Genomic DNA, 12,951 nt, shown 5'->3' on the forward strand with positions numbered 1-12,951 from the left:
GATTAATTTCTATTTTTTTTTTTTAGTAGAGACGGGGTCTCGCTCTTGCTCAGGCTGGTCTCGAACTCCTGAGCTCAAACAATCCTCCTGCCTCAGCCTCCCAGAGTGCTAGGATTACAGGCATGAGCCACCACGCCCGGCCAACACCAAAACATTTTAAGAGAACAAAATTTGCTAATGTTTAATATCCAAAATGCAAAATATTAAATATCTCAATAATTTCATTTATTATATTCTATCTTTGTTATTAGAGTGTACAGTACACAATGGGTCAGCATGACAACAAAGATTATTTAGCAATATATACCTGAATTATATTGAGTGAAAATATAATTTAAGAATAGATTATATCTCCTAAGCCCTAAAATGAGAAAGAAAATTCTTAGATGTTTTAGATAGTCAAGGGATAGAAAAAATGTTTTAAAATTATGATATAATGATTCAAACAAGAAAGCTACAAATTTTTATATGTCTATATTATGTATATAGATAAATATGTAAATAAAACCACAACCTAAAATGAGGAGAGTTTTTCAAATAAACATTTAAAGCCAGGTGTGATGGTGCATGTGGATAGTCCCAGCTACTCAGGAGGCTGAGGTGGGAAGATCACTTAAGGCCAGGAGTTTGAGGCAGTAGTGTGCTACGACTGCATCAATGAACAGCCACTGTACTCCAGCCTGGGTAACATGCAAGATCCTGTCCCCAAAAAAAAAAAAAAGCATTTAAAAAGGAAATCTTTCAAAATATTAACCACATAAAAGTGGAATTAGTTTTTTCCCCCTTCATCTATGCTCTATATTTTTAGTTTTTCCATAGTTGACTATGCATCTATTATAATAACGCCTATTTACTAAGTAAATAAATAAATATTTACTAAAAATGTTGAGTCAAAAGTGATGGCCAAACCAAGGTTACTCAGAATACTTTAAATAGTTCAAGATTCTTCTCTCTGTTAATCTTATAACCAAGTAAACTTAAAGGTATGAATGAACATGAGTCATTATGCATGTTTGGCATATGAATTTCTTCCAGAAAAACAAACCAGGTGCAATTTCTATTACTCTTACATACGTTTCATATTGTTTGACTTTAAAGTTCCGTAAATATCTAAGGCAGCAGTTCCCAACAAAACATCAGATTTCAGTGTCTGGTGACTCCACACACGAAAATTTAATTTACTCACAGGAGTGACAATCCTAAAAGTGAAAAAAGGGGAAAAAAATATTACTTTCATTAAATATCACAATGGGATTCTAAACAAATTACAATTAAGTTTTAATGTTTAAAGTCTTCTCACTGCAACCCATATAGTTTACTGAACAACCAATATTGGCCTATGTTCTGTAATCTTATGAAAACTGTATCTGAGTATTACATGCTTATATGGTCATTTTCACTTGTGGTTGAACTACAGGGGCGACTTCATACATGTATTGTTAATAAAACTAAAACTGCTTATCGTGCAACCAACTGCTGGAAAGCTAGTTTTACTTTAATAGTAGTATATAAAATTGAAAACTGAATTTACAAATTAAATTCTTATTTTATATCAGGTAGTTTACTGAGCTTGAGGTTACTTCATTAAATCTTCACAATAGGCTGGGCGCAGTGGCTCACGCCTATAATCCTAGCACTCTGGGAGGCCAGGGCGGGCGGATTGTTTGAGCTCAGAAGTTCGAGACCAGCCTGAGCAAGAGCAAGACCCCGTCTCTACTAAAAAAAATAGAAAGAAATTATCTGGACAACTAAAAATATATAGAAAAAATTAGCCGGGCATGGTGGCGCATGCCTGTAGTCCCAGCTACTCAGGAGGCTGAGGCAGGACGATCACTTGAGCCCAGGAGTTTGAGGTTGCTGTGAGCTAGGCTGACGCCATGGCACTCACTCGAGCCAGGGCAACAGAGTGAGACTCTGTCTCAAAAAAATAAATAAATGAATAAATAAAAATAATAATAATCTTCACAGTAACCCTGTGAGATGGGAATTATCACTCCCATCTTCAGATGCAGAACTGATATTTAGAGAGATTAAGCCAATTGCCCTAGGTCATACAGCCAGTCAGTGGCAGAACTGTAATTTGAATGAAAGCCTTTTATTAAAATTTATATTAAAAAGTTCCTTACTCAGCTTTAAAATGATTTGAGAATTATATTAGATACATCAAGTCTCACACTGCTAGAGGCAAAGTGTACAGGACAACTATCAAACAAATACAGATTCACTCATTTCTTGCCAAATGCCAATAAAGAATGCTTTCCATAATGGTATTTTCCAAAGCAAACTGGGAAATGTGAATTTGCAATAAACATACAAACTATTCTGGAGTCAAGAACTAGAAAAACAGGAGCACTATATAACCTACCATAGTCCTATGGTCCAATGCTATGAAGACAAATTCTAGGAATGTTTGAATTTCCCTATGCCTCGTTCTTTCTGAAATGTGATCAAATTCGGGGTACAAAGAAATACTTTCCTCCTTAGAAGTCCACCTCTGTGCCTCATCACCATATTTCGACCACCATTTTAACAACAGGTAGTTTAAACGAACTAAAATTTTTTCACTTGCACATTGCCCCTCTTCTTTGGAAGTACAATTTATTCATTCTCTTTTCAAAACTTTCAGATGCTACTTTCAGGAGAGCACATAGAAATCACAACAGGGTTAAGAAACAATGGTGATATAGCACCTCTTGTATTCTCCTGGATAGACCTGGAACACATTCTACTAAGTGAAGTATCCCAAGAATGGAAAAACAAGCACCATATGTACTCACCATCAAATTGGTATTAACCGATCAACACTTAAGTGCACATACAGTAGTAACATTCATCGGGTGTCGGGCAGTTGGGAGGGGGGAGGAGGGGACGGGTATATGCATACACAATGAGTGTGATGCGCACCATCCGGGGCATGGACACCCTTGAAGCTTGGACTTGGGGGCGGGAGGGGGGACAAGGGCAACATATGTAACCTAAACATCTGTACCCCCATAATATGCTGAAATAAAAAAAAAAAAGAAATCACAACAGGGATGAAATAAAAGGCAAATAAATTTAACTTTACTTTTTTAATATGGGAGAGGGTACATAGAACATACTGTCAAAGATGGTCTTTACTTAATTATTTCAATTCAATTCTAGAAAGCAGTCTGGAAAGCCTGCTATGTAACAATAGAAGTTACGTTAAAACTGCAGGCCAATCTGCTACAACATAAAAATTCAGGAGAAGAGCCTGATTTGTAAGTTCTCCAAATATCTGGGCTAAACAAACAGCCTACCATCTGGAACTACAGGAAGAGTTTCTTTTTTCTTAAATTTTAAATCACTAAGGAGTTCATGACATTAACAGCTTAAGAGCTTCAAAGTGCACATCAAGTGAGCACTGACAGTAGTTGGTGGAAATCAGGTGAGCATTCAGTCTATTATTATTCAGATGAACATCTCTGGCCATTATGGAGGCTGTGACCTTTTACAGATTTCACTTGTTTAAAATTTTTACTCATACATTGTTTAATTTAGACTCAATCTATAATGGACCACTAAGTGAAAAGAGAAAGCCTAGGAAACATTAATGTTGAATTATAGACGAGGAACATCAGAATAATTCTGTAAACAAGCCTCAATATGATCTTCAATAAATTGTTAAATTTCTTTCATTTGTTCGAAATCATCATAAAACACATCAAAATATCCCTAAAACTTCAAAAATCCAGGTTAAAGATATAGGTATATTAATTTTGTCATTTATTAGTAATGAAGACAATACACATAAGCACATTATAAGAAGAGAAGAGCTTATAATTTCACGTCTCATCTTACCATTTAGAAAAAAACACCTTTTTTTAGTCACTAGCTTATTTCTCTAAGGTAAAAAAATTCAAAAATTTCAAGAGTGCAATTTGTCTATATTTGATGTGGTAACAGCTAGTTATATTTCAATCTGTATTTTAATACACATTTGGTCCCCAAATCAAATATACTATTTTTAAATCCATTTGTTGATAAATCATGCTTTTTCTTCTATTTTAATTTAAAAAGTTAAAATTAACCTTCAATGAGTATCTGCTATTTTAGGTTATAATAGCAACACTTGGGGCTTTGTCAATAAGTGTTGAAATTGAGCTATATCCTACTTCTATGAATCTATACAAAACATAAAAACATTAACATATAAAGATATATGCACATGGATGTATACTGCAACACTGTCTAATAGCATAACATTAGAAATCAACTAATCAATCAACAGAGAACTATTAAAATAAATAATAATCCATCCATATTAAGGAATATTATATAGCTACATAAAGAATGTTAGACCTATACATAACTCAGCTAGAAAGGTAACTATGATACAGTGTTAAGCATGAAAACAAAATTATAGAATAAAATGCACAGTATGACTTTTTTAAAACAGAAGAAAACCCTGTGTTGGTTTGTGTGGATATTGTAATTTAAAAAACAAAAAAATTTTTAGAAATTAGTTTTAAAAATAGAGTAAACTACTCATAACCCTGTAATTCAACTCTGAGTTAAGAAAGGGGCCGCTAACAAATCTTTCTAGGCCCAAGACCATGGACTCTCCCAGCTATTGTTAAGCAACATGAGTGATACTATCACCAACTAAACTGGAGAAGGTAAAGAAGGGAATGACTGGGAAAAAAGCAAGGGAAATATCTAAAGAGAAACAAAAAGGAGACCAGAGGAAGCAGTTTAGGAAAAGAAAGAGAGAGAGAGAGAGAAAGGAAGAACGAGAAAAAAGTGAGAAACATTCTTAAAAGCTGCATTTCCACTCACCTACTAAGCAAAATATACTGCAGAAAATACTTTCAAACTTACACTGTAAGGGGTTGCTTCCATTTGGGACTGTTGGTATTGTTGCATTTTTCTGTCTTCTTTGACTGTCCATCTACTGTGACTTCTACGTAAGGACTTGGTCCAAACCAATTCTTTTTATTTTCTTTAAGTTTTGCTGATATGACTATGTAAAAGAAAAGGGAAAACATGTCAATATTTGGGATGTTATTTCCTCCTCAAATCAATTTAATATGACAAACATTAGGCAGATTATTACTTTTATTCAGAGAAGAAATTTTGCTCTAAAATATTTACTATTTTTATTCAATTATGACAGGTACTATTTCCTCTCATCCTAATATACAAATATAGGACTTCCCCACACCATTCACCCAAATGCCCACTGGGGCAGACTCCCATGGTCAGTACCAAAAGTCCCAGAACTTAGGTCTATTAAAAAGTACACATCAACACACTTGGTCAACAAGTATTTGGATGCCTACCATGTGTCACAGATACTGTTCTAAACTCTGTGAATAGAGCAGTTAACAGTATAGAAAAGGCATTGGCTCCCAAGGAGATTACATTCTAGTTAGAGAAAAGTCCTTGTGATGAAAAAACAGGCTGACGTGACAGAATATTTCCTGGAAATAAGAAGGCCTCCTGAGGAAGTACTTACAAGAAACCATCTAAAGGACAAGGAGCCAGCAGGGTAAAGATTGGGGGTCGGAATAAGAAAGCACTCCAGTCAGATGTCAACGAGATTGGCATATCTGAGGAAAAGCACAGCAAGCACAGGGAAGAACGGTAAATGAAGTGAAACAAGCTTTGTATATGACCTTTGTAAGCCAACGTAAGGAATATGGACTTTTTTCTAAGTGTGCTGGAAAGCCACTGGAAGAATAAAGAGTCACAAATTGTTTTGTTTTTTTTAACATTTCATATTATCTAAGCAAAAACTTCCTATATCATGCATCTTGAGATAGGAACTTCTTAGCTTTCATCCTTCAGTTAGTCATTTTTGCCATAAAATAGCTTGGTCCACAGCACTTGGAGGGGATACCAAGTAGAACAGAATCTAGTAGAGCATCCCATGATTCCCACAGGTGGCAACTCATTGTTCCCCCAAAGATGAGGTGATGATAGCCAAGGAAGTATTCTACCACCCAGGTATCTACTATAGCAGCAAAGTTCAGAGAATGCCAGTGTCCATCAAAGTTAAGGGGCCCCTGAAGTTGCTAGAGGAGTTTATATAGCAGCTACTTAAGAAGCTTAATATACAGTCCAAATTCTGGGCATCAGAGCAGGCACAGTCCCAGGTGGTAGCCCTGAATCTGACTTCACATCTTTTTTGCTTATGTCCCTTTTTGGTGGCATCCAAGCCAGCTGCAGGATGATTTTTCTTATAATGTATGCACATTCTGTAAGAGCTTCATCATTGTGAAATATTTGGTATAAAAGAAATTGAACAGGATTTGAAATCAATTATGCATCATCAAAAACAATCTGCCAAAGAAAGAAAAAGAAGAGATGCAAGAGAAGGCTAAAGAAGTAGGCAATAAGGAGCCACTGAAGAATTTTAATAAAAAGGTGATATTCAACAAATTTAATGGGTGCCTACAACATACATCTGGAATTGTTTTGGGTACTGAGGATATATAGATGATCAGATTAACACTGAATATCACTCTGCTGCTGTGGGAAAAAGAAATTGAAAGGGAGACAAAAGTAGGGGTTAGTAGCTACTGAAGTCATCTGGTCAAGAGATGATAATGGCTCATGCCTATAATACTAACACTCTAGGAGGCCAAGGCAGGAGGATCACCTGAGGCCAGAAGTTCTGAGACAGACCAGCCTGAGCAACACAGCAAGAACCCCATCTCTACAAAAAAAAAAAAAAAAAGAAGAAGAAGAAAAGAAAAAAAAATTGGCTGGGTGTGGTGGTGTGTGCCTGTAGTTGCCACTACACTTCAGACTGCAAGACAAAGTGAGCCACTGTCTCCAAAAAAAAGAGAGAGAGAGAGATGACAGTGGTTTGGACTAGGGTGGTGAGCATCAATATGAGGAGGAATAAATATTTTCTAAGGAGAAAGATTAGATCGTATGAGGAAGTCAGGGAAAAGAAGAAGGATAATTTCCATGTTCCTGGCATGAATAACCGAAACTAGATGGAAGATGGTACATTTAATAAGATGGAAAAGATCTAGTAAAGAAAAGTTTGAGGAGAGTGGTAAGGGCATGAAAATCAAGAATTTTACAATGAATGTATAAAATTTGAGATGCTTATGAGACATCTAAGTAGAAACATGAAGTAGGAAGTCTTTTTCAGAATAGAAAATATTCAAGTGGAGACTAGCCCTATCTGATTAAAATGTACTATTAAAGCTCTAATACTTATTATAAAGCCAAATTTAGTCACAAGATTGCCGCAAAAATATAAAATCCTTATTTTTAATACACTTCTGGTCTAAGAAAAGGTGAAATAGCCTTATATATTTCATTATATTTCAGGGGTTCTTGTGGCCCTCTGAAACTGATTAAACCTAGAACAAAAAAGCAATGTGGGCTTGATAGGAAGGAAATGATCTACCCCCACTGGCTTTTTAGAATCAAACTTCTGAAAGCTATTCTGCCACATAACCCTACACAACCCCACTGGAGCCATTTTAGCAAACTTTAAATGGGGGGAGAATGGGGTAAGGGAAACTAACACTAATTATTAAATATTTACCATGTGTCTGGCACTTAAATGTTATCATTTCAATGCTCAGGACTACTCTGTGAGATAGGTATTACTATACTAATTTGTACACATAAAATGACAAGGTCAGTGTAATTTAAAAATTTGCCCGAGGGTCATACTACAAAACCTGAACAGGAGAAACTATTTAAGTGTTCAAATCTCAAAGTCTAGATCACACAAAACCTTTGTTATAGTCCTAATATTATACATATTATAAGATAAATCAATGTTCTACTCCTTGAAAATTAAAGTCCCATAGTAAATTAAAAGGAAAAATAAAAAATTGTAAATTATAAACTCCAAGAAAGGGACCAGAAAAAATTTCAGTATCATCTGTCACCTGGGTTACTGCAAGAGCCCTCTAAACAATTGTCTGTTTTTACTCTCACTTCTCCAATCCAACTCCTCACAACTACCGGAATTATCTTCCTAGAATAGATGTGATCATCTCATTACTTCAATGATTTTCTACTGCCTACAAAATGAAGTTTAAACTCTTATGGGGCATTTTACATTGTTTACTACGTAGCCATAACTTACCTTTCTAGCCTTCTTCTAAACCAAATCTCACTCAGCTCTATATTCCAGCCATCCTTAGCTGTCTGCTGTCCTTTCAGGGGCCATGTATTTTTATGCCTCTACACCTGCTGCTGCCTCTACTGACAATGACCCTTCTTCCTTTTCTACTCAATAAAATCCTACTTCTTGAGAGACAAATGCTCCCTCCCTTTGTTTTGACTGAATGCTTCCTTAATCCTTAGATGTTAAATTGTTCCTGCCTCCATGCTTCCACAGCATTTCCATATTTGTGTATAGCTACTACAGCTTTTCATTCTGTCTTAATAGTTTCCATTTACTTAACTTACCCTATAATTCCCTTCATGGCAAGGATGTAGCCAGTCTTTGTAATTTCGACAGCACTTTGTGATTTAATCTGAGAGGCATTTAATACATTTGTTGAACCAAATGATTAGTCATGGCAGAAAACAGAAGTTTCCCTGCTTCATAGTGTGTGTTCCTGTCTTGCTTTCTCCCACCCTCTACTTTATAGTCAGTCTCTCAGTCTCTCTCTCTCTCTCTCTCTCACACTCACACTACTGCATACAGTTTGCATGGTATAGATTAATATTCCTTTGATCCCTCTATTTTGAAGGTTAATTCTTTGACCTGATTTTGGTTCTTCAGCCTATTTCTCTGATACAAAATAAACACTTCTAACAGTTTAAATAAAGTGTGATGGCTCACACCTGTAATCTCAGCGGGAGGATCCCTTGAGGCCAGTTCATAAACCAGCCTGAGCAACATGGTGAGACCCTCCATCTCTACAAAAAATTAAAAAATTAGCCAGGTATGGTGGCATGCGCCTATAGTCCCAGCTACTGGCGAGGCTGAGGGAGAAGGATTGCTTGAGCCCAGGAGTTCAAGGTTGCAGTGAGCTATGATAATGCTACTATACTACACTCTCGCCCAGGCAACAGACTAAGACCCTGTCTCAAAACCAAAACAAAACCAAAAAAAGAAAGCAAAAATGGATCCTTAGCTTATGCAACCTATTTTGGGAACCAGGAAGCTATACTGAACAAGGTAAAACAAATAAGGGTACCAAAACTGAATAAACCAGCAGTACAATAAACTAGATAAAAGATAAAACCAGTTGGGCAAGGGCTACCTCTGTAGTTAGAAGTTATGATAGGCCACATGAGGTCTCTGTGACAGAACTGTCTTGCCCTGGCAGAACTGGATACAAACTCTTGACTTCAAATCACAAGTATGAGGGACCTCCCTGCTCCCTAAGCAATCAGAGCTAAATATATAGCATTCTAGTAAATTTGGGAAATGCAGTAAAATTTAAATGCAATTAATAACTAAAATCAAGATGACATCTCTTTGTTAAATAATGAATTTGGAGTAAAGACCAAAAAATATAAGAAATTTCTAGAGAACTCCAAAGTACTTATTTTGTTTACATAGTATAATGCTAGCATACAACAAGCATCAAATAAAAACACAAATGAACTCAGTATAATAGCTGAGGTTATATAGAGAATATAATTAAACAGGAAATAGCTAATTAAAGACAGGGAAAGACATAAGACAGACCCACATCCAAGATAACAGACCCTGGCTAGTGAGAACAGGAAAAGAGTAGCTGATTCAAGAAATCCAAGGATAAGAATCACAAGAATATGATGATGGACAGGATGTGAAGAGTACAGGATAAAGAGGTTTAAAAAAAATTTAAATTCATGATTCACCAGTTAGCCTCTTGATAACAATGTCAACACTTTCATTTCTGGCCATAAACTTAAAATTTACAATAAACATCAATGATTCTGGTTACAAAAGGGAGAAGTGTAAAGAGAAAAAAATTAAAAATTAAAAAAAAGAAACATCACAATGATCTTTCACAAAACAGTACCATTCCTGCCATTCATTCTGGCTCCTTTTAAAATGTAAGAAAATTGGAATGATAATGTTAGAAGAGAACATTAAAATAAGCAACCAAGCTTTAAAAAGATTTAAGCTTAGATGGCTAAAATATTAGATATGAGTAATCCCATAGAGAGAAAGAAATAAGGAATCAGGGAAAAGGGAATATAAATATACTACCCTATACGTATACAGTGTTTTGAAGTTTTCTCAATTCATATACATTGCCTTCTAATAACAATGTGACAAGAATATTAGTATCCTCACTCTACAGATAAGGAAACTGTTGCTCAAAGACATTAGTGACATACACAAGGTTATACAACTATTAAGTATCAGAACCAGGACTAAAATCCAGGGACATTAACTCCTCTGAAGACAGTGGACAATAATCTATATAGATTTGTTGATTAAGAGATGGGACAGGGGAGGGGAGCTAGATGACCTCACCAAGGGTGTAACTGTAGAAGTTTTAATGGTACACCAAAAATCATTATTCAGTCAAAACATTTAAGCATAAGTAATTATTTATGATTTCCTGCTATAATTTTTGCATCTATGTGACAAATTACACAGGAAAGCCATTCCCCAACACTCCAACTAATACAGGTACACTCAATTCCTAACAAAAATGGTAATGTTATTTTAAAGCCAACAGAAGTTCCCAAAAGGGCTACCTCAATGAATTACCTTGACTTATGTGAAAATGTAGCACAGAAGATGATCTTTCTTATTCAATTCAAACATTAACTAGTCATGTCATCTGGGTTATTGTATAAATTAGTTAGATTCAAGTTATAGAATGTGTTACTAATGCACTAGAATCGTATTATTTTATGTAAATACTGAAAAGGAAAAGTGAAGATGCCTTTCCTGTCATGCTCTCATAAAGAATTCAGTGAAATTGAAATTCACATCCAAGTTCTCTAAACAATCCATTTAACAACTGCACTATGAATTATTTTTTTAAACCCCTATTTTGCTATAACTTATGATAGGTGCTATTTCCCTAAAATAAATTTTCTGCCCACTCTCACTTAATCTGATAAGGGAGACCAATTAGCAAATGTATACTTAAACAAATATTAAAACAATAGGAATGAGACAAGAAAACAAATTTGAGCAGAATCAGAGTAGGATTTTAATTGCTGACCTTAAATTCTCCTCCAATCAGCCTTTCATACCAACTTTCTAAAGCATAAATCTGACCGCTCTTTGTTAAAAACCCTGATTATGTCCCATCTCCCTTATCAATGAATTTTTTTTTTTTTTTTTTGTTAGCCCTGCTACACTTGAAGGAGATAACCCACTCCCATTATTCTTCTGGTTCCTCCGCCTCCATCACCACCACCCACACACACATACACACAAGATGCGGCAATGGCTTTTAGGGGCATTAGGACAAGTTTATGCATTCCCTTTCTTCATGTCTCTTGCTCATGCTCTCTCCTGAAAGGGTCTTTTTCTATTCTCTACATTTAAATAGTAGCAATCCTTTAAGCACCACGTCTTTTCCCGGAAACTCTAGTCAAATATTAATCTTCTTCCTGACCATAACTGTTATCTCTTGCCATTACCGAACGAATGTTTTGGTATTTCTTTTTTACATTTATACATTTATTCCTTCCTTGAGACTAGAAAGGTGTTGAGGCAACTTACAATAAAAACAAATATTATAACTGACTCATTAACACAGAATAAACAACAGAATGTCATTAAGGAGATTTGTGCAAAAAAATTACTTCTCAGGTTTTTAGCATCAAAACGAAAGTAAACTCAATGAAATATGAAGGGCACTTGATTCTATTCAGCTTGGCGCTTTTCTGTGTTTTATCTTAGGCTCTCCATTTGTTTCATATCTAATGATATTTGCTGAACTTTTATCCATTATTCATGGTGTATTTGTTTTTATTAAATTTTTTTTGCTATACTTGTGTATTCTGAGAATTTTTAGACCCAAGATTAAAAACTGAAATGGCTAGGAATTATGACTTCTTGAGGTACAATCAGGCATTTATCATTTTAGTGAGAAAAACATTTAATAACGATGGTAGCAAGTAAGATAGTTTATGCAAAAGAAAACCACTAACATGGTTACCTCTGAGAAATAATTTCTCGTTTTATTTTACTTTACTTATTTTTTTAAAAAATAAAAAACATGTATATTACTTACATAATCTGAAAAAGTAAAGACTTTCTTAAAACTATTCCAGTAAAGTCTCAACATTAAGTTGCACCCCCCTACTCCAAGTCATAAGAAGCCTAGCCCAATTTAAATCAGCTACTCAGGCTAGTTTGAGGATGAGGAGGGGAGCAACAACTACAATCTGTCTTTAGCAAAGAAGTAGTAGTATCTTTCATTGAGAATGAGATACTCTTTCCTTAGAAAGAGACTACAGTTAGTGAAGGAAAACGCAAAAGAAAATTCTAGGATGCTGTTACCTTAAGACAGTATTACATTTATATAATTCAATCACCTTTAGGTTTTCAGGAAGATAATGGTCTGTGATCTAATATATTAACACTTACAATCCAGAAGAGGCTATAACCCAGGTATAATACAAACTAAAATAACATACACAGGATGATAATTGCTCTATAATCAATAAATACCATTAAATTAGAGAGAGACTGGCAGTTGACTGTGTTGACAGAGATGCACACATGTCTGAAGAAAATTCAGTGACTCATCCTGGCTAGTACAAATGGTTCGCATATAAAGACCTACAAAGAGACTCTATGGAACTAGACTGTGAAAGGGGCTACAGAAATTCCATATCATAGCCAAGGAGAAGCACGGACAGTTCTTGAGCAGGAATGAAACACATCCAGTGGCATATTAAGAAAATTCATCTGGGCCGGGCGTGGTCGCTCACGCCTGTAATCCTAGCACTCTGGGCGGCCGAGGCGGGCGGATTGTTTGAGCTCAGGAGTTCGAAACCAGCCTGAGCAAGAGCGAGACCCCGTCTCTACTAAAA

The 12,951-nt window shown here is 35.5% G+C and overlaps 1 protein-coding gene across 1 annotated transcript in view; it reads right to left on the minus strand.

Annotated features, from left to right (window-relative positions):
• Window positions 1-12,951, minus strand: part of ITCH (itchy E3 ubiquitin protein ligase) — a 120,855-nt gene that overhangs the window by 69,465 nt on the left and 38,439 nt on the right. Inside the window, exons 4-5 of the mRNA XM_012637659.1 lie at window positions 4,843-4,984; window positions 1,075-1,199 (exon numbers count right to left, since the gene is read on the minus strand). Coding sequence (XP_012493113.1) covers window positions 1,075-1,199; window positions 4,843-4,984 — 267 coding nt within the window. The remainder of the gene's footprint in view (window positions 1-1,074; window positions 1,200-4,842; window positions 4,985-12,951) is intronic.

Source organism: Propithecus coquereli, unplaced genomic scaffold, assembly GCF_000956105.1.
Source record: "Propithecus coquereli isolate 6110/MARCELLA unplaced genomic scaffold, Pcoq_1.0 Scaffold122, whole genome shotgun sequence".
Classification (NCBI taxonomy): domain Eukaryota; kingdom Metazoa; phylum Chordata; class Mammalia; order Primates; family Indriidae; genus Propithecus; species Propithecus coquereli.